The sequence below is a fragment of the Malurus melanocephalus genome, unplaced genomic scaffold, assembly GCF_030028575.1.
Source record: "Malurus melanocephalus ecotype Western Australia unplaced genomic scaffold, MMel_1.1 scaffold_102, whole genome shotgun sequence".
Taxonomy (NCBI): domain Eukaryota; kingdom Metazoa; phylum Chordata; class Aves; order Passeriformes; family Maluridae; genus Malurus; species Malurus melanocephalus.
The window spans coordinates 1,412,966-1,437,753 of record NW_026623334.1 but is presented as its reverse complement, the minus strand read 5'-3'; the positions used below and the strand labels follow the sequence as shown (position 1 = coordinate 1,437,753).

The following is a 24,788-nucleotide window of genomic DNA, read 5'->3' as shown; positions in this document are numbered from 1 at the left end:
CGATGAGTCTGTTCCTGCCCCTTTCTCCTTCCCATCCACATGTGTGTGAGAATGTATAACGTGTGTGTGTGTGTTTGTGTTCAATTTCTTGCCCTTTATTTGGAGAACTCATGAGAAAGGAATCATTTAATTCCCTTAAGTRTCAACATCTGAGATGGTGGTAGATTCTGTCCTTAAATTTTCGTTGGGAACTGTTCTGTGTCGTAGGGCACTGCATAATGAATACGACCCTGCCAATCAAGACGCTCTGTTTTATATCACTTATTACTAAATTGAAAATGGTGTTTTACTACAGCAATAAAGGGCTGGTACAGCATGAGGTACATTTTTATACAACTCTATGAACTTTGTCATTGAAAACATTATAGCCTTGAATTTGAGAGCACAGTGGAAGGCAATATAATTTGATTACCTATATTAATCAAGTAGAGTACAACATATAAAACCAGTAATGCATAAGTCTGACTGGAGCCAGATAACCCTCTTGTGCATCTTAGAAAGATTTATTTTCAGTAATATAATTCATTTGACATGAAAGTATCATAATTGCAGTTGCTAGGAAGGATTCTTTCTTTCCTTTTTTAAGTAAAAAAAAACTATCATGCTTTCAAGAGCAGTTTRTTCTTCTAAACTCTGCTTACTGGAAATTGAAAACAAAGATTTGYTTTTGTAATTGTGGCAATTTTTCATTAGCCAGCTGAGCTAACACAGTGGTTTGTTTTGAATACTGTTTCTGCTTCATAGACAACTATTAAGTGTGAATTTAGAAGAATATTTTTTGCTGTACATTGGTTACATTGGTTATTAGTACTRTAATTCTCTACCTGTGCGTCTAAAAGCAGCCCAGAAGTTACCTGTGCGAGTACTTTGCATAAACTCTGAAAAGAACTTCCCCTCACTCACTCCATGAAAAGGCTTTAAAGCGTATTTAAATAGACACCTAATTACTCTGCAGTCTYTGAAACCCCCTGTTGTTAGTCGATGTGCAGTAGTGACACTTGCTAATAATAGCATTATCATGAGTTGCTATTTATGCATTTTATTGCTAAGTGTGGCTGCAAACCACACGTGAGTTGGTTCGTGTATCACAGCTGATACAGCAAAAATCACAAGTGAGAAAAGAACAACCGACTGTGCCAGAGCTGCCCTTGGAGCAGGAAAATTTGCCTGCTCCACAGAGCAGTAAGTTGGGGTTTTTTTCCATTTTTACTCTTCAGTCTTCTGTTCTTTTTCTCTTCTATCCCCTCCTGTTGTGATGTTTTCTCTTTCTTTTATTCTTGTCTGTATGAGACATAGAGAAGGTTGTCACTGCTGAGGAAACACTTGGACACATCAGAGCATCTGTTCATAAATGACATCYACCTACACAGCTGAGCATTTCCTCATCAGCTCTGGAGGGAAAATACAAATTTTAAACAAAAAAAGTCTAGTGACCACAGAAAAGCATACATTTCCTCTTGTGTGTTCAGAATGTTTCAGGATGGCTTAGCTGAGGATACATATACAGCCAACCCTTGTCTTGGTCTCTCAGGTCAGTGCTGGTCAAAGCACCTTGGCAGTCTGAAAGCAGAACAGTGAGGTAAGAGGCTCCATTTGAAAATCATTACATTTCCATCAATCATGGACATTTTGGGGGCTGACAAGAACAAATGAGTATCTAGGGGCATTGAAAATGGAGCAGGCGTACTAAGGCAGGGGAAAGCCTTTACAATTTTACTTGAAGTAGGGTATATATGTTTTCAAAATTCCTTGGTGTTTCAAGGTTTKTCATTTAGTGGTCCAAAGAAGTATTTTCCAGGTAATGTCACAGGTCTTGAAGCTTTTATATCTAGTTTTGACAGGACATAATTCTGTAAGAGTGAATAACCAACTGTATTATTTTCTTACCGAATTAGCTTGAGGTCTCTGCATTATTCCTTAGATTACATAGAAGACACCCAAATGTATGCCCTAGGCAATGCTTGTCCTTCACTTCCAAGACTTACCTACTTTAATATTTTTAAGATCTAAATGCAATTAAAGAGGAGAAGGAGATTTAATTTGCATTGTATTCATGCTAATGCTGGATATTGAGGAGGTGGGGGGTTTGCAGAGGTGATTTTTAGTTTTCTTATTTAAAATGGGTGTTTTTTCTCTCTTGGTGAATTTCTGTGTTCCAGGGTAGTTTGCCTGTGGCGAGTGGGGCATCCATCCCTTAAGGTTTATTTTAAAAGCAGYGGTTGAAATCTGCAGGCATATGCTATGAGTTTCCTTGGAGGAATAGGCCTTCAGTMGATATCTCAATTCTTGTGCTAAATATTTTACCAGATTTGAATTTTAGTGTTCAATAATGCAAACATTAATGGTAGCTATAGTAAGCTTAATATTTTTTACCCACAACATAAACCTTGCTATGAGTTAAATAGCAGTGGAATTAAATAACATTAATTATTACATTAATTATATATAAGCATAGTTAATCTTGTCCCTGACAGCAACAGGGACTTTTAGTGACTAAAGGCATTCGACAAAACAAAGCAGCTGATTCACATAACATTAAGTGCAGAATGAGCTGAAATTCTTTTGACTGAATTAATGTATTTTGAGAACACAGTGGGTGCTTTGGGTGGTTTTCCACGTCCAGAGTCCCTAATTGAACAGTGTTCTAAAATATTCCATGCAGCATGGTGTTTCCAGGTGTGTAGCTGGTCAGCCCAGCGTTACCCTCTGAGCTCAGCCTGCCTTCAGCCATTTCTCCTGCCAGGTCCAGCATAAATGCTTGCAAGGCACAGCAGAGATTTGCCTTCATACCTGAGTGATGTCAGCTCTTATTCTAAAATTAGTCCCCACTCCTGAATGCTCATGTTAGAAATTTTTGGGCCTTCAGCCTGAATTTGAATGCAAAAAGCTGTGAGGGGAATTTTAGACTCCTCAGATGGGTGTCTGCATGCATAACCTGGTGTGGTTTTYTTGTTGCTGCACCACTTGGTGCAGGGAGAAGTAAGGATGAAAGGAAGTTGGCAGCATGAGAAAAAAGTGTGTGTGTGTAAATATATACCTAAAAATTTAAATGTATAAATGAAGTAAAGTAAACATTCATGTGAATGAGYTGTAAGAAACCACAGCAAGTTTCATAACCAGAAATCCATCACCCTCATCTCAGAGGGTGGCTGTCATTAAGCAGGATAGGGAGGCATTTGGAAATGCCTTTCCTCCTGAGTTCCATGCTGAAATCCTCTCTTAACAGCTTCCTGCAGCTCATAATGGTTCTGCACGGAGGGAAGACAGCCATGCATGTTCTCTACTAAATAAATATGTAAATGGAACTCCCAAACAGAGTCACATACCATGGAGTCAGATAGCTGAGTATAACTAAATGCTTTCCATTAGAGGAGGGTACTTCAACAAATTCTGTTGTTTTGTACTGGCCCAGTACTTTTTGGTGACTCCATAGGGATGTGGACATGGCATAGTAATGGGCTAGATTTGCAATCCAGATAGAAGAAAAGTGATGTTTATAGTAAATTGAGAGTTACTAGGCAGATCATTATGGTTAAAGTGGCTTTTGACTATATCCATATGAAGTCCTAAATTCCTCCTTAATTTTAGAGAAAGCTTGTAACCCTCTCTCCAAACTGCAGCAGCCTCTCATTGTTGTAAATAATGGCTTTAAGCCATTTTCCTTCTGTTGTACATATCTTGTAGGCATCCCTTCGTTAAACAAAATCAGAGTTGCTTTGTGCAGCAAGTCACAATTCAGTTTTGGTTCTTGCTCCTCCCAGGAGAGCAYGAGGGACCAAAGGAGCTGGGGCAGRGGGWMCAGGTAATTCCRAGCCAGGAGGCTGTGGTAAAGGGGAGACAGCAAGGCAAGATGTCTCGTGCAAGTAAATGACATTAGTCATAGTCTAAAACAGGAGAATTAGAAAAAAATGGATGTTTCTCTGCTTCCTTAGTGAAAACCCATATACAGCGCTGAAGCTGTAATGTCTCCAAGAGTGTCTGTCTAATGAAAAGAAAATGAGTGACAGGTGACACAATGCCCAAGCGAGGGAAGAGTGAAAAGAACTCGTGAGCACTTCAGAAGAGAAGCAGACTGCATCTCTTTTCTTGTCAGAGTTTCCTCTATTTTGTAAATTGGTGAAATGCAGTGTCAACCATTCAACTTGGCGTGCACCGTTCTTTCAATTATCCAAGTGTGGCTGTGGATGCACCCCTGGAGATGTGTGGAAAGTGAAATGGGGAAGAGGTGAAAAAAGCTTGAGTTCATTATTTGTGTGATCCCTGCAAATGCTGGGCTAAATGTGGTCCATAATTCACATTACCCTTTGGTGTAATCATAGACAGTACAAGTGAAAATTACCTCCTGCACTGTCCGATCACTTTCTTTCTTGGCAAATATGGGCTGAAATTAGGCATAAAATTGTATGTTGGGTTTCCCAAGGGTGCTGAGATTCTGCAACCATAGATATAATGAGTCAATTACAGTCAATAAATTGACTTCAAGGCAGCTACATCAACCTGCCATTAAATACTTAGATTGAGTCCAAACAGTGAGAGAGTGGGAGAGGGACTATATATTCAAAGAGGTGTATTATATGGAGATAGATAGATAGATAGATAGATAGATAGATAGATAGATAGATAGATAGATAGATAGATAGATAGATAGATAGATAGATAGATAGATTAGATAGATAGATATACTTTTTTCTGACCTTTGAGTAGAACAGATTGATTCTGGAAATTACATAATTAAATCCAAAAGTGATGGCAAAGCATTGTACTGTAAATTAAGCCTAAAGGAGGAGGCATAATATGGTAAACGGGCCAGAAAGACTGTCCTGAGTGTGGTACCAAACTCTGCCGTAGATGGCATTGGATGCTGACTTTTTTATTTTTAATATGTGTCTTTATTAAGCATTTAGGTAGCAACATTCCTCTATGTAGACTTCMGTAAAAGATTGCACTATGGAAAGAGCTTTCTTCCTTTTCTATGGGGGTTGAAGGGCAGGGATGTGGGAAATGAAGAGAAATCTGGTGGCTCTTACAACTTGTTMAAGATGTGTTGGTCATTCTCTCCCTTGAACTAGGTCATTTTTTGMCTTGGTTGGAAAATAGGCAACTGTAGATTTTCTTTTGCAGATCTCAAGGAATAATTTGTGATTATCCCTTTTTCTCCAGAAGTGCTTTCCTGTGTATAGGTATAATAATAAAGAAACCATTTTCAGCATAAAAGATGTGCTTGTCAAACCACAGCAATGATTTTCCAGTTGCTGGCTTTTTTAGTTGTGCAGCCTTCTAATATTTCTGCTTGAATTCTTTCACGACAGAAGCAAATGAAAATTACACCGTGGTTTTTAGGTCTCTGTTCCCTGATTTTTGCTTGTCATGTCATGAACTTCTTCGAAGCAGTGAAATGGCAGCCCATCTCCCTGAGAGCTCCAGACAGATTTCTAAAGTTGTCTTGTTAACAGCTTGTCAGAAACCTACATTTCAGTCTCGCTGAGTTTATATCATGCAAAAAAAAAAGAAAAAAAAAGAAAAAAAAAGTTGCTGGAAATTATGATTTTTACAGGTTCTGACATTTTTCTAAAGAACTGAAATGCTCAAGGCTGCTGTCTCCCTTAACAGGCTGTGCTGTTTTGGGTAATATTCTGCGTTGCATCAACTGAACATCAGAGCAACATTCAGTTTCTTCCCTTTAACATGTTCTTTGAATTATTTAAGGTGTTTTGATGTTGGCTAGAATTCGTAACAAAGTCCTCCAGCTTTTATCCTAAAATATCAAAAAGGTTGAGATTTTTTCCTTCCCCCCCTCCCTTTTCTCCCTCTTCCCTAACCCTTCCTCCCTCCCTCCTCCCGCTTTTAATAGATCCTTGCATGGATCATCAGGGGACTTTCTTTTATGTTGTACAGCATGAAATGACTTAGTCAGGGTCTTCCTGATTAATTTATGAGTGCTAAGGAAAAGGGAAGGGGGGAAAAACAGTCCTTGAGGGATTGACCCTAAGCTGCAGCAGATCAACTCAATTTTATGGAATGAAAAGAGACTTAAACAGTATTTTTAGCGTCGGTTTCTCAAGCCGCAGAGGTAGAGAAGCTCCCTGCATCCGGCAGGCTGGAGCAGGGCGAGAGGTGCCCATCTCTCCGGGTGGCTGATGGAGTGCAGCTCGAGTCTTCCGAGGCACCGAGCACGTTTAGAGTTAAAGCTGTGGCAGATTGGTGGATTAATGTGCTCTGCCTCCAAGGGACAAATGCTCTTTTTTTTTTTTCTTTTTTTTTTTTTTTCCCCCTTTTCCCTTCCCTTTGCTCCCTCCTTCCCCACTCTGGGCTTGCAGATGACAGCTGTTGGTCACTTAACAAAATGTCCTCTTGATTGCTGCTTCACAACAGGGGCCCCCTCAGACCAAACAGCACATAGCCCGTACAATGCATCACTGCCCCTCAAAATTAGTTATAGTGCTCTGGGCTATTCTCGGCTGCCATAGCTAATACTCTCTTGCTGTTCTTCTCTCTCCCCCTCGCCCTCCCCCTCTGCAGACAAAGGCTCAGCCTATACATCTGTAGTGCTCATAACCTCCCCCTTCCCCCAGCCAAATGCTGAGGAGAGAAAGGGAAAAAAAAAAAAAATTGCTGCCCTGAGGCTCAATCTGTTTCTTACAGCTCTAGCCCGGCACTTGGAAGCCTGAGCTGGTCTAGCCATGGGGAGGCCCTGACTCATTTCATCAAGCTGTCAGGGAGGCAGTGGAGCTAAGAGGACTCTGCTGCCTGGGGCAAGTTCAAGTCAACATTCGATTTCCGTCCTCCCCCCGGCCCCCGCCTTTCGCTTGGACACTTTCTGTGCTCTGGATCTAAACTTCTCCCCGAGCTGCAGCAGCTCACAGCTTCTTGCCAGGAGGAAGGACTTGTGGGACCTTATAAAGGACACAGTGGCAAAATTGCTGCAATAAATCAGTGGCCCTCTGACACTTGGCGGTAGCTTAATGTTTTGGCACTTTCTTTCCTGTGTATGCCTCAAGTCCCATTAGCAAGCTTTTCTGTCAGTCTGGCTCATGATAAAACTCTCTCTTCCTATCATCTTAAGCAAGCCCCTGCAGACATGAATCTGATGCCAGACTTAATAGGAAACAACACCCTCCCCTGCACGCACAAGCGCGCATCCGTACGCGCTGCCACTGCTCCCGGGAAGTTAGCTCAGAGGGCATGCAGAGGGGAGGGCTCTTGAAAATAGGCTTGATTTTACTCCTTCCTTCAAAAGAAGCATTTGCAACACGGATTTAAGCCTAGCACTTCCCCAAGCCTYGCTATGAAAAGAAAATCCAGTCCTAAATATGGTTGGAATTAATAAGGTAGTTGTAACATGGCTGTGTGGTGGGTGTGCAGGCTGCATAGGTGTCTACACTGTTCATAAATCCTGTACAATATTTTACATATGTATTCTACCCTACCAACTTTCACTGTAATATTACAGACAGCATRTTTAATATTTTTGCCTCCTCTCAGCCTTTGCACTTCCCCGGACAGTTCTGGTTGCAGGTACACTGGTTAAATTACGCACCCCTGTGGGCTGGGATCTGGTTCTTCACATGGCTAGCTTAGTGTCTACCAGCCTCTGGTTAATCATAATGTAAATTATATCTACAGATATGTATGTTTATGTGGAGAGGGAAAAACCAAGCCTTTCTCTCAGCTGTCTGGGCAGGAACCTGTAACTCCTGTGCTGTGCAGTGTCTGGGACAACAGGGCCTTGGGGCTGTGTAGGCACAACCAAAATCATCAAGCTCTGGGTTTGGGTGAAGTAGGAGATAACCATATTTGTGTCTGTAAGCTGAGGTGACTTCTCAAAATYCTCATTTCTCAAAAGCTCGGAGGAAGTGGCTTCTCTGCACCCAACATGACATAACATCCAGATATTGCCCATCTTGTTGCAATCTTATGAGACTTGGCTGGTTTTGGTTTAATTTCTTGGAGCTCTTATTCCTGGCATGAGGGAGTTCACATGACTGTGTCACGTTAATCAATGTAGTGCTTTTTATTATGTGAAGAAAAGCTGGATGATGTAGTAGTTAAAATGTTGGGTGTAGGAAAAGAGTCAAAAGCACATTCTCACAATTCCTAAACTCACCATACAACAATGAGAATCACAGTACAGTTTTAATATAGGTTGTAAGGAGCTCATTGCCAGTATAATGGTAAGGGAAGGTTGGTTGCCAAATACGCTGTTGCCTCTTTTACAGTAGCCATAAGTCCATCTTTGTTGCCTCTTGAGGTGGTATGTAGAAGGAGATGGAATGCATCACAGCTCCTTGTCTGGTGGGAAAGCCATGGAGAGGGATCTTAAACACCAAGATTTCACCCCAGTCATCCAAAAAATGAGAAGCTGCAAGGCCCAGTCTTCACATTTGGATGGTCTGAGATTTCTGAGTTATGTTTTGTTCCTGCTGAACCTCCCCTCACAGGAGGYTTCCTTCCAACTGGAATCTGTCACTGCAAGAAATTGTTTCCAAAAAGCTGCRCAATTAGGGGTCGGCTTTGCAAACATTCTTGGTGGAATTGAGAGGCAATTGGCACAACCCAGTGAATAATCCCTTTAGGAGCCTTTATGAACCCGGCACAATGGCTGTTTACAGTCCTGCTTATGGACCAGGAGTGTTAACAGGCCTTTAGAAAAATCCAGGTAATTGAAGGTTTTGTCTTTCAATGAGCCCCCGTTGCTTTCAACAGTTGCCATTCTCCACATTTTCTTTAACTTTTTTTTTTTGTTTTGACAAGGGCTTTTGTCCCTCAACAACAGCAGCGTGGGAGGTGAGCCGGGCCGGGTGGTGGCCTCAGCCTTCGCAGTCCGCGCCATTGCCTCCTCCTCCTCCTCACCAGCCGGGATAAGTTGGCTTTTAAGACACAGAAAATCCTCTTGAGGCCAAACCGAAGTTTCTCCCCTGACTCTTTTATTCATTTCAACACCCCAGTGAGGCCATGTCCTGCTCAGTGCCTGTGCTGAGCTGGGAGGAGGAGGAGGAGGAGGAGGCCGGGGCAGGGTGGGCGAGCTGAGGCCGAAGCCATTCCCACAGGAGCCCAACACGCCTGCTGGAACCGAGGGGTTCCAACACCACAGTCTGGCTGAAGGGGTGTAAAATAAGGAAAAGAGAGGGGTCACCAGTGCTTCTGCTTTTCACAGCTCTGTCCCGGCCCGTTCGGTTTTGCTGTCGTTGGTTTTTCTGCGCTGTTGCTCATTCAGCAGCCTCTGGGTTCCTGTTTCACGATGCAAGCGTGGGAGCCTGTTGTTTTAACTTAAAATGAAGAAAACCTGYGGGAATTCTGAAGCTTGGAGCCCTTTCCACCAAAGCTGTCTGTATTTTCTTCAGGAGTCGGTGGGAGGTTAGCATAGGCTGGTAGCCATGAGTCTCGAGCTCTCTATTTACTTGTATGTTAAGCAGAAGTCCAAATTTTATAAACATCAGTGTGTTAATTCTGCCCTCACAATCTCTTRTCCTGTATGCCAGCTTGGGACTTCTCACATGGATTAAAATACAGTATTTTRGTGGTTTAAAGCCAGTTAGGAATCAATGCAAGGGACAATTTGTACATGTGAGTGATCCTCCATGGCTGGAGAGGGGGGAGAGGACTTGCTTTCACAAGRCAAACAAGAAATTAGGCAACTCACTGCCACAAATGCAGTTTTTAAACCGCACATCTTGCAGTCACAGCTGCACAGAAGGCTCTGTGCACGCACAGAGCCACATTCACATGTGRATCTGCATCCCCAGCCCTGCTGGCTTCTGCAGTTGCAAGACTGATGCAATCATGATTAAAGTAAGGAAGATGTAAGCTAAAATGAAACAAAATTCTTTGCTGTCTTTTCCATTTTAAAAGCAATTAATTATGAAGTCTTTACAGATCCTGAATGGGRAAAAATGTATCCTCGGAGAGCAGATGTTTGCTGCATTCGTATGTCTGTTTATAAAATTTAGCATGTGGATTTGATGGTTCACTGGCTTCTTGTAACTTTCACTTATCTACATGAGACAAAGCTGCATATTGGTACAAAGCAAAATTAGGCATCTAAATAAAGCAATTCTGCACCTYTTAGTAATGTAAACCATCTGTAATAGGGTTCTATATTCTTTATAGGTGTACAAATTTTGGAGGTCAAATCTGTTTTCAACAAGAAAAACCCTCTCCTTTTTTTTGATGTTACAATGCAGAAAGAAATAGGAAGACAAGTTTTGTAACAAAACCAGAGAAGACTGAAATACTACCTTTTATTCAAATAGTAATGGTTACTAAAGTTCAAAAAAATTGTTTATGTCTCAAATATTTTTAAGCTAAATTTGGTAATGTTTACAGTACTGAGGTTTTATTAAACCAGGACTCCTAGGCAAGAACATCTGAGTTTTAGTAATAATTTTGAATGTTTGCTAGTCAACAGATTTCTGAGTTTAATTTATTTGGTTATTGTATTACTGCAGCATATCATTCTTTAAGCTCCTTTTAGAATTAAAATTTGTGTTGATATTGCCTAAGCATACAATTTGAAGCAACCCATGGATGAAAGTGTTAACTTGTTTTTATGCCATTCCTGTGATAGGTGTGATTCTGTTGTAACATGCTTTAGTCTGAACCGTGCAGGTTGAATCACACRGTCAGAATATTCTRCCTCCAAAATACGAGTGTTCACATTGAATGAGCGTCGTGATTAAAATGGTAACTTAGGATATTTTTGCATAAACCATCTTTAAAGGGTGAAATAACAATGTCTTTGTGACCCACTCCATTATGCCGGTAATTTGGGGAATGCACAGTCCCTGTGGCATTAGGGCTTGATTTGAGCCCCCCTGGGTGGAAGTGAAAGGCTTCCCTCTGCTCAGCCAGTGTTTCTCAGGAGCATGTAAATAATAAGATGTGGACTGCTGTGACTGCAGCTTCCCCCAGCCCCCACCTCAATTTTGATGAATGCGTTGCTCTGTCAGCGTGAATTATGGCTGTCTTGAGCAAGCACAGATGCAGCAGGTACTGGGGCAGCCTTTGCCCAGCAAACCTGTTTCAGCGTGTCTCGGTGTGATGGACAATTAGTCCCATTCCAACCCCTCAGCAGAGATTTCTAATTGTTGGTGGTTGCGTGACACGGGTTTGGGGTAGTCAGCAGATGGCTGCCCATGATGATTTATCAGGACTGATTTTACTTTTGGTTTGTGAAAGAMACAGAAACTGTGTTTCGTGTAATAATTTTCGTAAAGGTCAGTGACAGAATAAAAGTCACCAAAAAAGGCACAAATGGCTTGTGGCAAGGTATTTACTAAAGACTATGGCTATGTGATGTTCTTTCTTACTGCAAAGTAAATGACTGGGACTTTGTGGAGTTTTCTGGTATTAGCACTGATTATTCCCATAGAACTTACCCATTCACAGCTCCTGGCCCGTGCAAAGCAGCATCCTGTCACTTCTTCCATTTTTCTTCAGGTTATTTTTCCCCAGAATGGTTACACGTACAATTAGATCTGTGCACATCCTACTAAACAGTTGAATTTCTCAGTGAAAGACATGTTGTGGATCATGCGGGATAGTGTAAAATGGTTTCATTTTTAAAGAAAAAGAGTTCTGCTTAGTCAAGACTATAGAAAAACAGATTCCTTAAACCAAACATTTTCACTGCAGTAAAATGGGAATAAGGTGAAAGTTGGGAAGCTGATTCTTCAATGCAGAATCACTGTGGGTGATTCCTCCAATATATTGGGGCACTTCATGTGCTTGGTGTGTTGCAGAAAATTTAAAAATAAAAGATTCCTCAAGTATTTAGGGTCAATCATTCCATGTGCCAAATACAAGAATAAGAAATTAAGTATTCTCTCATAAATCAGCAGAAAACTAAAAATGCAATGGCTGAAATTTCTGCTGTGTGGCTTTAGGATAAAAGAATGGGACAGGAAAGATCCCCCTTCCCCACTCTAGGAGGAAGACCTGGGCAAAATGGCCAAACAGATCTATTCCTTCCTTTACATTCATGACACTGAAGCATGTGCATTCTCAGGGCCATTTCCACACTTGGAKCTTGTCACTGCTGGCTTGCAGTGTCCCCTCTTGTAGACCCGGTGAACTCTGCAGGGTGCTGCCAGTCATGGAAACCCACCGGGCCATCCCCATCAGCAGTTGGCTGAAGGAGGAAATTCCCATTGGGCACCAAGGCTACAACACACACTGACCACTTCTGTCAGCATAACAGACACCAAGAGATTTACTTCTGTTCCCAGCTGTAAATCTGTCTGAGCTCCAGCCAGCARGATGTGCATGTCCTGAAATGTTCACTGCTCAAGTTATCTTTCCATCATTTGTGCTGTGAAAATAGAGCATTTCATTTTCAGAGCCTGAAAGAGATTACACTCCAAAACTCTTTAAGTAAACACTTCCTCCTGGGATCGTGATCTCATTCAAACTAAAAATTGTACCAGAATTTATGATGTATTTTAATTACTATTCTTGGTACCACTCATTAAATTAGAAATTGATTGCCAGTTTCACAGTTTCCTTGTTAGATGACAAAGTGCTTATCAAGGTGAAGCAATGCAAAACTGTTACTATATATTCCCCAATTTGGGATGATRAAAAGGCGTGCATTTTGTGGTGGTACTCATGTTATGGTGGTTGTTACAATGCATCACTGATTGTCTTTTTTGTTTAAAGTTTGCTTTCCCCCATCCAAGTAAGAGTACACCATAAATGTGTATAAGAGAGAATCTGGCTTTGTCTGGTTTATGCTAGCAATGTAAAAGGCATTACTGCAAACATCAGAAGTGTGTTTCATTGAACTGTGAACATCATAAACACCTATCCTAAAGATTTAAGAGGATGATGCAAAAGATCCCTATACATAAACGTGTTTCTCAAAATCTTTTTTTCTCTCTCTCATCCACAGTGTGACAGCGAGAGCGATATTGACGATAAGGTAAGACTGAATTTTCTTATTTCATATGCTTGGAAATTCCCTGATAGTCAAAATAAGAGTGAATTTGAAAGTAACATTTTCCTCCAGTCTTGGAGGAATGTCAAATTTAAAAATATCTACAGTTGAATGAAAAAACATCAGATCAGCGACTCTGTGATCTTCACCAGCTTCTGTTTACAGGAAAGAAATTCCTATTAACATAATAGTCTGTCTTGATTATTATGTGAGCATTTGGAGAGACCCRAGTTACAGTGTTAGTGCTGTTTTAGAGGAAGCTTTCTCAGATAACTTGTCAGGAGACCATATTTTATATATAGTAACCTTTGAAGATGTCAATTTTGTAATCAGTTTAGAAGAGGGGACCTGCCCTCCAAGGCAGTGTGGTAACTGTCAAGGAGTGTTTTGTCGTGTTGCATGCATATTTATCACAGAGCAATGATTTTTCTGACCTTCTTTTGAATACAGAGGTTGGTCATTGAAAGGTTGTAGTTGTGTGTTTGTGTATGGGGATTTCTTGTTCACCATTGCAAGGAAAACAGATGAGTCCCACTGTGTAGCATTGGTTGTACCTTGCTTTTAAGCATTAAATGCATAAAAGACATGAGTATTCCTCAGATCAGAGGAATTCTCTGATTCTGGCAGATCAAACTTGGCTGTCTCAGGTCAGATCTTCATCAAACCTTTATTAAATTTTGGCTGTCCAGTCTCTTGCATCCATTCAWGAAGAAGCTGTGGCACAGAGTTTTCTCCTGGATCAGCTTTACAGAAGTAAAGGCTGACTTTAGATAGCCCTGTGTCCTCAGCAGCACACCCGGCTGCAGCCGTGCGTCAGAGGTTACCATGAGCTCAAGAGACTACTCTAAAAGCTTCTGGTTAAGTCTTTCTCTTTTTATTAGTTTGTTAGAGYTTTAGAAACATTAGGGTTTCTTCAACTTCTTCTTTTAAAAATCCCATCAGATACTAAAAATCCTTGTAGTATGGCAAAAGYTGTGTTTTGAGATGAAGGCTTGATTGAAGAGAAACATTTAAATGTTGAATTTAAGTGTTGAATGAAAAAAACTGTACGTATTTTATTTTATATTATTTTGATTTTTTATGTGTATATATATATATAAAGTCACTCCCTGAAACCACCCCTCTTCCCAAGTTCTGTTTCTTACAAGGTTACACAGCAGCAGAGCTGACAGAAGGGGTGGTGAGGGTAAAATATTATTCCCTAAAAGCTTAGATACATGGGGTTAAAACGTTTCTTAGACTGCCCAATCAAAGGAAGTAAAAGCAATCACTTAGAAAACTGTTTAAAGATCTGCCAGTCAAACCTCAGATGAAGTTGTAAGTGACATGTAGTTTTATTATACAGCTATGCTATTAATGATTATCTAAATTACACTGGTAGACCCAGCTAGCGGCATTACATCTGAGACTGACGTTTGTTAGATTAGGTTTGACTTCACCTTGTAGAGAAGAAATTGAAATCTGAACAACATTGATTAGCTTTCAGAATGTGGGATCTGAGGTTACCTTCAGAGGAAGCTGCATTGTGTTTGGCTGGTAACTTGCTGTCCTTTACAGCAAATGAAAGGCTATTATAGTGTTCCTTACCATTAATATGACATTTCTTTACATTTATGTAACTGTAATTTGACCTTCTAGGCTCGCCTATTTCCCATCTACCTTCTCCTTAAGGTGACTCTGCCTTAATAATAACATTTCTTCATAAGGAGAGCAGCCCAAGATCATCATCTTTCYATCTCTTGCCTGATCTGTAGAGGCGTGAAACATGACACGGTTCTATTAAATAGGTCTCTGGAATTAAGTTGGGGYTGTTTTTCTTGTCAGCAAAGATGTGGGCACATGCATGTAAATTCACCAAGGTTGAAGTGAAGAGGCTTCAAACCTTTCATAGGGRTAATGTAAGTGCAACATTGCCTTCCACTTGGGGAACACAGGAGCAGCCTGACTCGCTCTGTTGATACCTGACATACTACACCCCCCAGAAACTCATTCAGTGTTTGTCTAAAAGTCAGCCTGACTGATGCAACAAAGAGCTATAAAAATATTGGTGCGACTGTCCTGAGGGAGTACAGTCATTTTCCTCCTTCCATGTGATGGCAAAATGTATCTCCTGATAATGTTCCCAGGCAATTGCAGCCAGATTGAGTGTTCAACACACTGCCTAGCCCAGCATCAGCCTTCCCAAATTGCTGGGTTGGCTTCACTCCCCACTGCTACAGAGCAGTTCTGTTCTCCTGCTTGGTCAGTAAGAACCTGCTTTTTCGAGGTACACCTACACATGCTGGCACTAAGGAAGGGCAGGGCAGGAATTACTAGTGTACTTTCGATTTGCATAACATTYTTTGTTAGTCATAAACAGCGGATCAGTGTTGTCTGCACAAAACTCACGAGGAAAGCAGACAAAAAAAGAAGTACATTTACAAGTACAAACTGAGTCAGCGACAGAGCTAGAAGCAAAACTGAAATTTTCCACCTCCTACTTCTCTCTACCATGCTAGTAATTATTCACTATTTTCGTTCATAGGTATATGGGCTATTGAGCTCCTAATGTTTTCAAACACAGACGTTAGAGTAAAATTAAGGTTTTACCCTTGCTGCATTGTAAAATATAAACACACTGCCGATGATTTGGGTTTTTTTTCCTTGTGCAGTGCGGTGCAAGGCTCCAGGGGAGAAAAGCAATTGAGCATAGTCACTCACACATACAGTGTATCAGAACGAYGAGCCATGACTTTAGTGCAAGGTACAGTTTCACAGCAGATTGTGAAAGTGTCTCCAAACATTGCGCTGCTGTTTTTAATAATCGGAGAAGGGGAGCTCAAGGCTGGGGACTTGTCAATCCCTTCTACTTTCTGAGAACTGTCTCTGGCCAAGTATAGCCTTTCACTTCTGCATCACTGCTGAAATCTCAGAGGAAGTAAGTGGGATGGTGCTTTCTCACACCTATCATTCTGTCACCACGCGCTTCTCACAGAGCTGTTCGAGATACCCAAACTAATAAAGTGAGCTGTCCAGCCATTTAACCAAGCGAGAAACTTAGCAAATCATGCRTTGCCAGAGATGGAAATGCAAATTCTGGTGCCTTTACTGTATGTTCAGTGAAGGACATTGGTTTGGACTCTGCAGCTGTGGGGAGGATTGCGGCGTTGTTTGCCGAAGCTGTGGAAATGATACTGTGCTTTTTGAGAGGGAGGAGGGAGAGCAAGGGAGTGAGTCTGATACTTGTGTTACCCTGTCTCTGCTCTGTGCAGTAGCTGTGATGTGAAGCTCACGGTCCATAAACATTGTTACTGAAAATATATACTTCCTTTAATAGCAACAACAGCATTAACAGATAGCAATTACCCTTCATTTTCAGGAACTATAAAGTCTCCATTAATTCAAGATTTATGTAGTTATAGCATTTAGCACAGGAATAACACCACAGAGAATTGGTTTATACACATGTAATGAGAGAGCTTATGGCATACTTTAGTGAACATTAACATAATAGAGTAATATAAACCATCAACAGTTCCACTTATTGTCTCTTACCTGCTTTAGCATCACTGTGAAAAGTGGCTAGCAGCTTGGTAATGTGCTCTGTTAAATGGTGTTCTGCAGAAAGCCAAAAGTCAACTTGTGTAAAACAAGGGAATGAGTAATCTCTGCTSATTACTCCAAAATGTTGCTCTCATTTTTTTAATAACAGTGTTCAAGATTGCATTAAAAAAAGCTCCTGTTTCTTTCTCTAAAAGTAATTCCGTGTTCATGTTCTTTCATTCTTGGCCTTCTGTCTGCTGTGTGCGAAATTGTGGGTTGTCAACTTAATTACATGGCCCCRCCATGTAAGCGAGCTCTCCAAATCAGGGGTTAGATATCAGCATTCTTCATTTAATGTGGTGCTAAGTAAGATGTACAAAATTGGACCTGTATTTCCAAGTTCAGTCAGTATTTACTGTGTATGTGCTCWGTAGTTTGTGTTTTAGCTATAGCAAAAAACCTCTGAGACAGGTAAAGTTRTATCTAATGTGGAGACAAAAAGTTTTGAAGGCAGTTTTTTAATGTGACTTTCTGCAGCAGCCCAGTGAGCTCCTTAGGCTGTGCTTGTGGCAATGTGAATCAGCCTTTCTGTGCTGTAATTTGCTAATTCCAGAGTCCCAGTAGGTGCCTGGAAGTCGGCAGCAGGGCAAGAGCAGGTGAATGGGAGGGGAGCAGCACAGTGGTGCTGTGATCCCTCCACCGGAGGCTTGATTTCCATCCTGCTACGTGTGTAAAAACAGAGATTAAGGATGAGATTAGAGAGAAGGGACACAGGTAAATKGGGGGACACTGTCAACAGCAGCACTGTTTCAGTGTTTCAGCAGCTTTGTTGTTGTCCAGCTTTGATTTCGTAGGTATTAATCTAAAGGGGGTATTTGTAGGTATTAAGGTTTTAGGAGCCATTTGAGAGGGAAAGGCAGGTACCTTTATGGCCATGAATGCAAAGTTATTCTCTGTAGCAAAAGACACAGTGGTAAGTAGTAAGGAGRTGGTTGTTTGAAAGTTTAACAAGGGGGTGATCAAATGGTACCAGAGAGAGGTGAAAGTTTACAGCAATGCTGAATGTCAGTGTTGGGAAGAAGAGGTAAGCTGTGAAAGAGTCAAAACACCAAGAGTGATAGTTTGCTATTCAAGAAGTGAGAAGCTGTGTAGGAAGCAAGCCACAGACTAGGAAAATGATCYTGCAACTTTTCCTTGGCACAAGGACACAGTTACACCTGCTGTCATGAAAGGAAAAATAAAATCGTAAACAAAGGGTGAGGTAGCTTGACCACAAATTTAGTTGTGTGGATGAGCAGAGGATGCTCATTATGTTTCAGAGAACGAGGATATACAGGACTTAAAACCTAGGTTGAATATTTGTCAGGAGTATTGTGAGTCAAAGACAGTGCTGAGAACTGTGGGCTTCWGTGAGAGATGGAGGTGATAAGAGTAGAAGCAATGAGAAGAATAAACTGTGTGGAAGATCTGGGGATGAAATTATCACTGTTGTGTCAGCTGTGTTGACCTTGAAAGGGTATCCACAAACCCACRGGAAAAATCATCGTTTAGGCAGCAGGAGAGAGGGATGTAATAATGAAGAGAGGTCTAGGAGTTGCTCTACATTGTCCAGCAGTAAGAAAAGCCCCCTCCAGCACTGTTTCTGGAGGCTTCTCTTCCTCTGCTCATTACATTTTATCTGGCAATGGAAAAAGTGGGTTCTGTCTGATAAGTCTGTTTTTTTAAGTCCAGAAGCTTAGTACCCACTTCAGGTAATCTGTTATTTGCTATTTTTGAAGCCTACCCAGACCAAGGTCCTCAAACTGGTTATGTCCATCATTCAGTGGTCCTTTTCTCTGACAAATTAAATTTGGTACATTTCCAGAAATTGAGATTCGTACTGGTTGCAGCAGAAGGGAAAGATCAAACATGAACTTGAACCGAGGGCTTTCACATGGCAGTATTTGCACTTCTGTTAGCATTGCACTTCAGCCTATGACAGTTTTCAGCTGTGGCTAATAATGAGAAATCTCCATTTGCCAGTTACTTCCCAGCTGGGTTCTCAGACAGAACTGAAGTGGTTCTTTTACCACAGGATGCTCTGGCTTATGGACAGCAGAGCTGAATGTCCCTGTGGAACTGTGTGGTTGGGCTCTGCTGCAGGCTCAGCATCATCCAGTGGTGTTGTGTATATGCATGTGCATGCACACATATGTACAGAACCCGTGCTTCTTCTAAGGTTTAATTCTTACAGACTGAAAGCCCAGTGATACAGAGTGAAACTAGTGAGAAAAYTGACTCCTATATAGCAATAGCTGGGTAAAGACTGTTAGTTCTCCTAATGGAAGAAAGTTTGTGTTTTACAGACAATCTGCATGTTGTTATTAAAAACAGATCTGCTTTTTAAACTATATCAAAATATTGAATTTAAAATAACCTTGTAGCTCTTGAAAGATTTGGGTGCTATAACAGGCAAATGTAATGTTGTTGCCAGTACAGGAAGACAAAAATTCACCACTCAGTGAATTTGTTTTATTACATCGTTCTCCATTAATAGATTTACCAGAAAAATAGCATCGTCTAAATCCACTGCATACCCAGTTGCTCTTTGGGAAATGCCACATGGGGGAGGGATTTGGCATGCCCTGGGTTTCCATCGTTCCACCCACCATGTGCATGGAGCAAACACAAAGGTTCCCACTGAGACTTGGGGCAGTGGAGTTAAGCCCTGCAAGACCTTCCAGAGGGAGAGGAGCCTTCCAAATTGTGCTTCTCAGCTACAACTCCAGTAAATATTATTAGTAATAATAGCCCTTCTTGACCTTTATATTTAAATAAAGCAGGAATGYAGTTAAAAAAATTAAACAGAGTCAAAGCTTCAGCACCAATGTGCTCCCCTCCTACTGAGATTTTGTGTTTTCCTCTTATCCAGACAAAAACTCATATTTTAAGTACACTAGTCTGTATACAACAAGCTGAGTCATCACAGTCTCTGGTGCCCATATTCATTCTTGAAAATGTAGAAAAAAGGTTTCAGAGCAAACAATAAGAAGAGCCTTCTAGTTTGCTGACAAAAATCCATCATTAACTCACATAAAAGGATTGAAGAGATCTTATGGAGAGCTCTTGGGCACAACAGGATTATACCAGTTCTGTTGCTGGCAGTCAGCATGTGCCTGGCTCTCTGCTTTCTGCATTGTTTGACATCTCCCTGTTCCAGTTCCCCATCCATGAGCATTTTCTTATCTTACCAGAGACCTTGTGAAGAAACTTTTAAGATGTGAGGCAACAGGGAAGAGAGCAGTCTTGTACAGCTGTCTGTCCACATCAAGAAACACCATTATAAAATTGTCTGAACTCCAAAGGGCTACCTGTGCAATGATAACTCCTTGCAAGGTGATCAGATAGAACATAACAGAGTAGGCCGGTGATAGGAATTGGCAGTTGASTTAGGCAATTCAATTAATTAAATCGAATGATATAATTAACCGTAAAGATGCCAAGGAGATGAGAATTCTGGAGGTTGCATGCTCCGATAGCTACAATTGCAGGCCCTCATTTGGCTTGCAGAGTTTCTCRTTGCTGTGTTCCAGAATCATTTGCCAGGTTAAGCAGTGCAGAAGGGCACTGTGTGCAGCACTGTGTCCCCTAGGCAGGCGTAAAGAATGCAGCTCAAGTGAGCTCAGTTCTGACCCTCACTGCTCCTACGGTGGGAAATGAACCTTTCCTCTGCTCTGCCCACCCTTGATGCTCATGATGCTTCTCCCTACTAACTAATGCAAGTTAGAATGTCAATTGTGATTCCATATCAGTCATTTTTAGTTTCTCTCTATGTACTTTAAAGGTTGTGTAATTCCGGTTATATTTTACACTTGCTAATGTTTCCTGATGGTCTTTAATACTGTGTTCTACCCAGCTGCATTTTTCTGGAGAAGGAAAATATTCTCCTTAGCAAATGGCTCATATTTGGTTTTGTATGATTTCTGTYACAGCTCTTGGTCTTACAAAGTTTCTGCATTCTGATGAGTTTCCTCTAATTTCATTTGATACCTGTATGACTGAGGAATGTGATTTCACATTTCAGTCAAAGCTGTGCATGAGTTCAAAACAGAGCAGTGGCTTGAATTAAGCTTTACAAGTTCTTGCTTATATAAGGTGAACTCTGCAGGCTGGGCTCTGGGGCACAGTTCTGCGTCTGGAGTGTCAGAAGCATCAGCAGATCTTGATTGTACCCACTGATGCCCAGTCTTCCACTCTTCCATGGTCAGGTCGAAATATCTCAAACACTCACAACAGGCTTGGTTTCCAAGGTTTCCAAGCCTTTCCTTGGCCTTTGCCACACCTGTGTCAAAACTAGTTGGAGATCTTTGGCTAAATCTTTGGCAGCAGCTGACTTAATTTGTGGTTTACTACTCCTGACAGTTTATTGGGGAAGCAAAGCGCGCCTTCATCTCCAATAATAAACAGCCCACCCGCCGACACTTTGACAGACTTAATGGTTTTTTTATACAAAAATGGACAGACTTAATGTTTCGACTGTAGCGATCATCTGTCCTGATCTCCTTAATGAAATTAGATTAAGTGCACCTGGGAAAATGCTGAGACGGCACATTGCCTTCATCACCTTCCTTAATTTAAAACCAATTTGCGGGGAAAATATCCTCTGAAGCTGAGGGAGGCAGAGAGAAGGGGGAGGGAAGGGGATTTTAAAATCTATCTGGATAGCTACTRGCAGTTTTAATTCCTTTCCCTGCTGGCAATGTGAAATATTAACAGCCATAAGAACTGAGAGTTTAAAGACTTACTAACCTTTTTGCCTTTCTTAGGGGAAACAGAAACAAAACAAAATCTTTACCATCAGGAGCACATATAGGAGCAAAGTGCAGGATATGCTGAGGCTCAGAGTTGGKGAAGGGCAGGGAAGAGAGAAATGGCTGAAATGTTTTTAGACCATGTTTTCCTAAAATACATTGTAATCTCTAGGTGTTGGTGGTGCTCACTGTCTGCTTCTACCTTGATAATGATTTAGTTGCGTAGAAAAATAGTAATTTGCCCACATAGCTGTGAAATCAGYTGCAATATGTGCAATATTATGTGACCTGAAAACAACTGCAAATGTTCCTTTGGCCTCTTCTGAGGAGAGCAAGAAACATGTCTTTTTAATTAAAAATAAAACACTGTGAAGAATAACAATAACGTCTTTTTTTTTTTTTTCCATGATGGATGATTCCTAGTCTCTCACTCAGACTCCACTGATTGGAAACAYGCTAACAGTTAGCTCAAGATCTTCCACTGTTGAGGTGGTCAGGGAACACAGTAGTCTGTGATAGGCTGGAAAGCCTCTTTATAGCAGAATTTAAATGCTCACAGCCTTTGTTATTTGGACTGTTRCAGTCCAAGCTCAACAATGCAGTTGATTTATCCATCTCCTGTCTCCAATTTCAGTATTGCAGGAACAGGAAAATTCACACTAGAGATGGGCATTTTCTGCTGCTTGAAGATGCTTTTCTTTATTTGCTTAAAATCATGTTCTTCATGAAAACTTTCATGGCCCAGGTTGGGCAGAGATGTGCACCTTGTGTCTGGCCACTCTCAGGGCCATTGTGAACCCACACCAAAAAGGAAAGTCCTGTATAACCCAGAACTCTAGAAATGTCTGGTAACAGGCTGGGGTTTTGTTGAGGTAATTGATGCACAGKCACTCCTGTTCCTTCAGCTGCTGCTGGTACCACTCAGTACCTCAGTCATGGTGACCTGTGAAGAAAAAGTCATTCAGAACAGCCATGTTGACAGTCCCAGCTAAATTATATTAATTAGTGAAGGTGGGGCCCCATTTTCAAAAGTGCTCCTCACCCTAATCAAGGTCAGCAGTGTCTGTGGATGCTCCATGCATCCCAAAATCTGTTCASCCTTCTTCATCCACTTGACTGGTCTATCAGTGGGACTCCTTATGTGAGTAGGAGTTTGTGTGAGTAGCCCAAATGCTGTCAATGAATAATTTAAATGATTTAAGCCTCAGACGTGCTTCTTAATAATGAGGGAAATCAGCCCCATATGTCCTTGTCCATAAATACTAGAAGATGGGGACAAGTCACTTTTAAATGGGATTCATTTATTTTTAAATGGAATCATGATAAGTGTTTTAAAGGTAATCGAGCATGTGTAGCTATGCTGAATATTATAAATATAAAAGAACATTAGCCTAAAATTGAAGGGGATCCCATTCATATATAAACTGAATTAAGGTATCATGCAAGGATAAGAGTGCAGAGTAACCTTTAGTAACCAACACAGATTTTGTTAATTGCCACAAAGGTGAAGTGACCGATGTGTGTTATATACATGTCACTATATATTATGGACATTCAGGTCCCAGCTACTGAGTGACTGCAGCCATTTTCACCCCCTTGAAATATGTAGATAACCTCACCCTCCCGGCAGAAGGTGAAATTGAGGAAAGTAAGATTTTTTTGTCCCATGGTTATTGAGCTTGTTCCCATAAAAAGACATATGTCCTACCAGAAAGGTCTCCCTCCTATTTTTGTCTTTTCAGTCTCCTTTTTATTTGTGAAACATGAGTTTCTTGTCCTTTTTCCATCTCTGAGTTTTTGCCTGACGGCATCAGCGGCGCCTCCTCTGCTCTGCTTGTGTTCTTGGCCCTGAGCTGTAAGATGCCAATCTCTTGYTGGTGGTTTTCTCCATGAGATAGACAGCCTTCAACGACCAATCTGTGGTTCTTCCCCACAAAACCTACCAAATGTTAAATACAGGATGGTATGCAGTTAGGGGTTGTTTGTATTTAGTGCAAGTGTAACATTTTAGGATCCATAACACAGACAATCCATGTTGCGACAYGGGGAACGGGAGAAGTATGCCTGCTAGTTATTTTTAGTAGCACTGCAAAGTCAATTAGAACTAAACCAGATGTGTATTAGAAGTTAATTCATATTAAGARTAGCACTGCACTAGCTACCACTTTCATCTGGAAGCAGGTGCAAGTCTGTCTGTGCTACTGGCTTTTAATGTGGTCTAGTGCAAAAAAAAAAAAAAAGATGTTTTGAAGCCATCTTATTAGCTTCAAAAGTTATTATATCCCACTTTCTTAGCCAGTCTGTATGATCACTGGTGTTGAATTGATTTGTCAGTGCTGCCAGTTTGCATTGCCACGGCTGTAAAGGAGGTGGGAGGAAGGACAGTTCTTGCCTGGCAATCTGATCGTTTCCAGCTACAATTCTTGGCTGTTCAGCTGGTGGTTATATTCATACAGCAGCAGTGCTTGAAAGCATTTTGAACAGGCCTGTGAGCTCCAGTGATCATTAGGTCCATTCTGGATTTTAATTTAAAAACTTTCTTATCCCTCCCTACCCTGTCTCTCTTTTSCCTTCCCTCTGCCTTGTGGTTGTCTTTCACGTTAACACCGTCCAAGGCAGATGAACAACACAAAAAGGATTGAATGGAGGTAGAAGAGGTGAYGTTGATATCTCTTGATGCACTACTCTTCTTCCCCCTGTTCAGCAGAATGACTGAGCAATGCTAATCATGCACCTAAGTCTCCTCTGCATTGGTTTAAATCCTTGCTGAAGTGCTGTGAGAGAGCAGATGAAGCCAGTGCCCCAGTGCCCTGCTAAAACCAGATCTCAGTTTTCGTTCACTCCCAAACACACAAAGCCCAGGGGCGTTTGGGGCCAGGGCTGTAGCGGCACAAGGGCCCATTTCTTGTGGCTGAGTGCTGAAACTCGCTGTTCTCTGACCTTCAGTTGTGGCTGTGTCTCAGGCTTGTACCTTAGGCAAAATTCCCATTCATCGTGCCATTGTAAAGAGCAAACATTGGGGGGGCAAAATAACTCTGCGGCGAGAGCTGGATAATGTAGTTCAAGTCCAYGGCCTAATTCCTCTGATGATGTTGTTTAAAACATTATTTTCTCATTACCCTTTGTGAGCTGAGCTTCAGAGCTCTCTATTAAAAATAACAGCAGTGACTTGAATTAATTGGTTAGAAAACATTTCTTCTCTCAGCCATGTTCCACAACAAAACCTGGGGAAGCCAAGAAAAATGCTGGCCCAGATCTGGAAGAAGTTTTGTTTCGAGGCCTGCAGCCTACACGTTGCTCTGCAGACAAACACACACATCCGTGGGTCTGTTSTAACTGCCTTGGGTTTACAGGAAAAGAAGCCAGGCCGGCTGCAGGGCTCAAAAACAGTTGCTTGCCAGATTCTGATTTATTTGACAGCCTCCATAATAAAGTAACTATTTGTCTGACTCTTCCTGATTAGTCTGAAGAGGTTCTGCCAATCTGAGGAGGATTGACTAGTCAGGAAACCGCTGGTATTTTGGCTTTTTTTTTTTTTTTTTTTT

General features: G+C 41.3%; 1 protein-coding gene across 16 annotated transcripts in view; it reads left to right on the top strand.

Moving 5' to 3' along the window:
- FBRSL1 (fibrosin like 1) overlaps positions 1-24,788 on the top strand; it is a 490,798-nt gene that overhangs the window by 309,276 nt on the left and 156,734 nt on the right. For all 16 annotated transcript variants that reach the window (XM_057369099.1, XM_057369098.1, XM_057369100.1 and 13 more), the window contains one exon: positions 12,887-12,916. In XM_057369099.1, the coding sequence (XP_057225082.1) occupies positions 12,887-12,916 (30 nt within the window). The remainder of the gene's footprint in view (positions 1-12,886; positions 12,917-24,788) is intronic.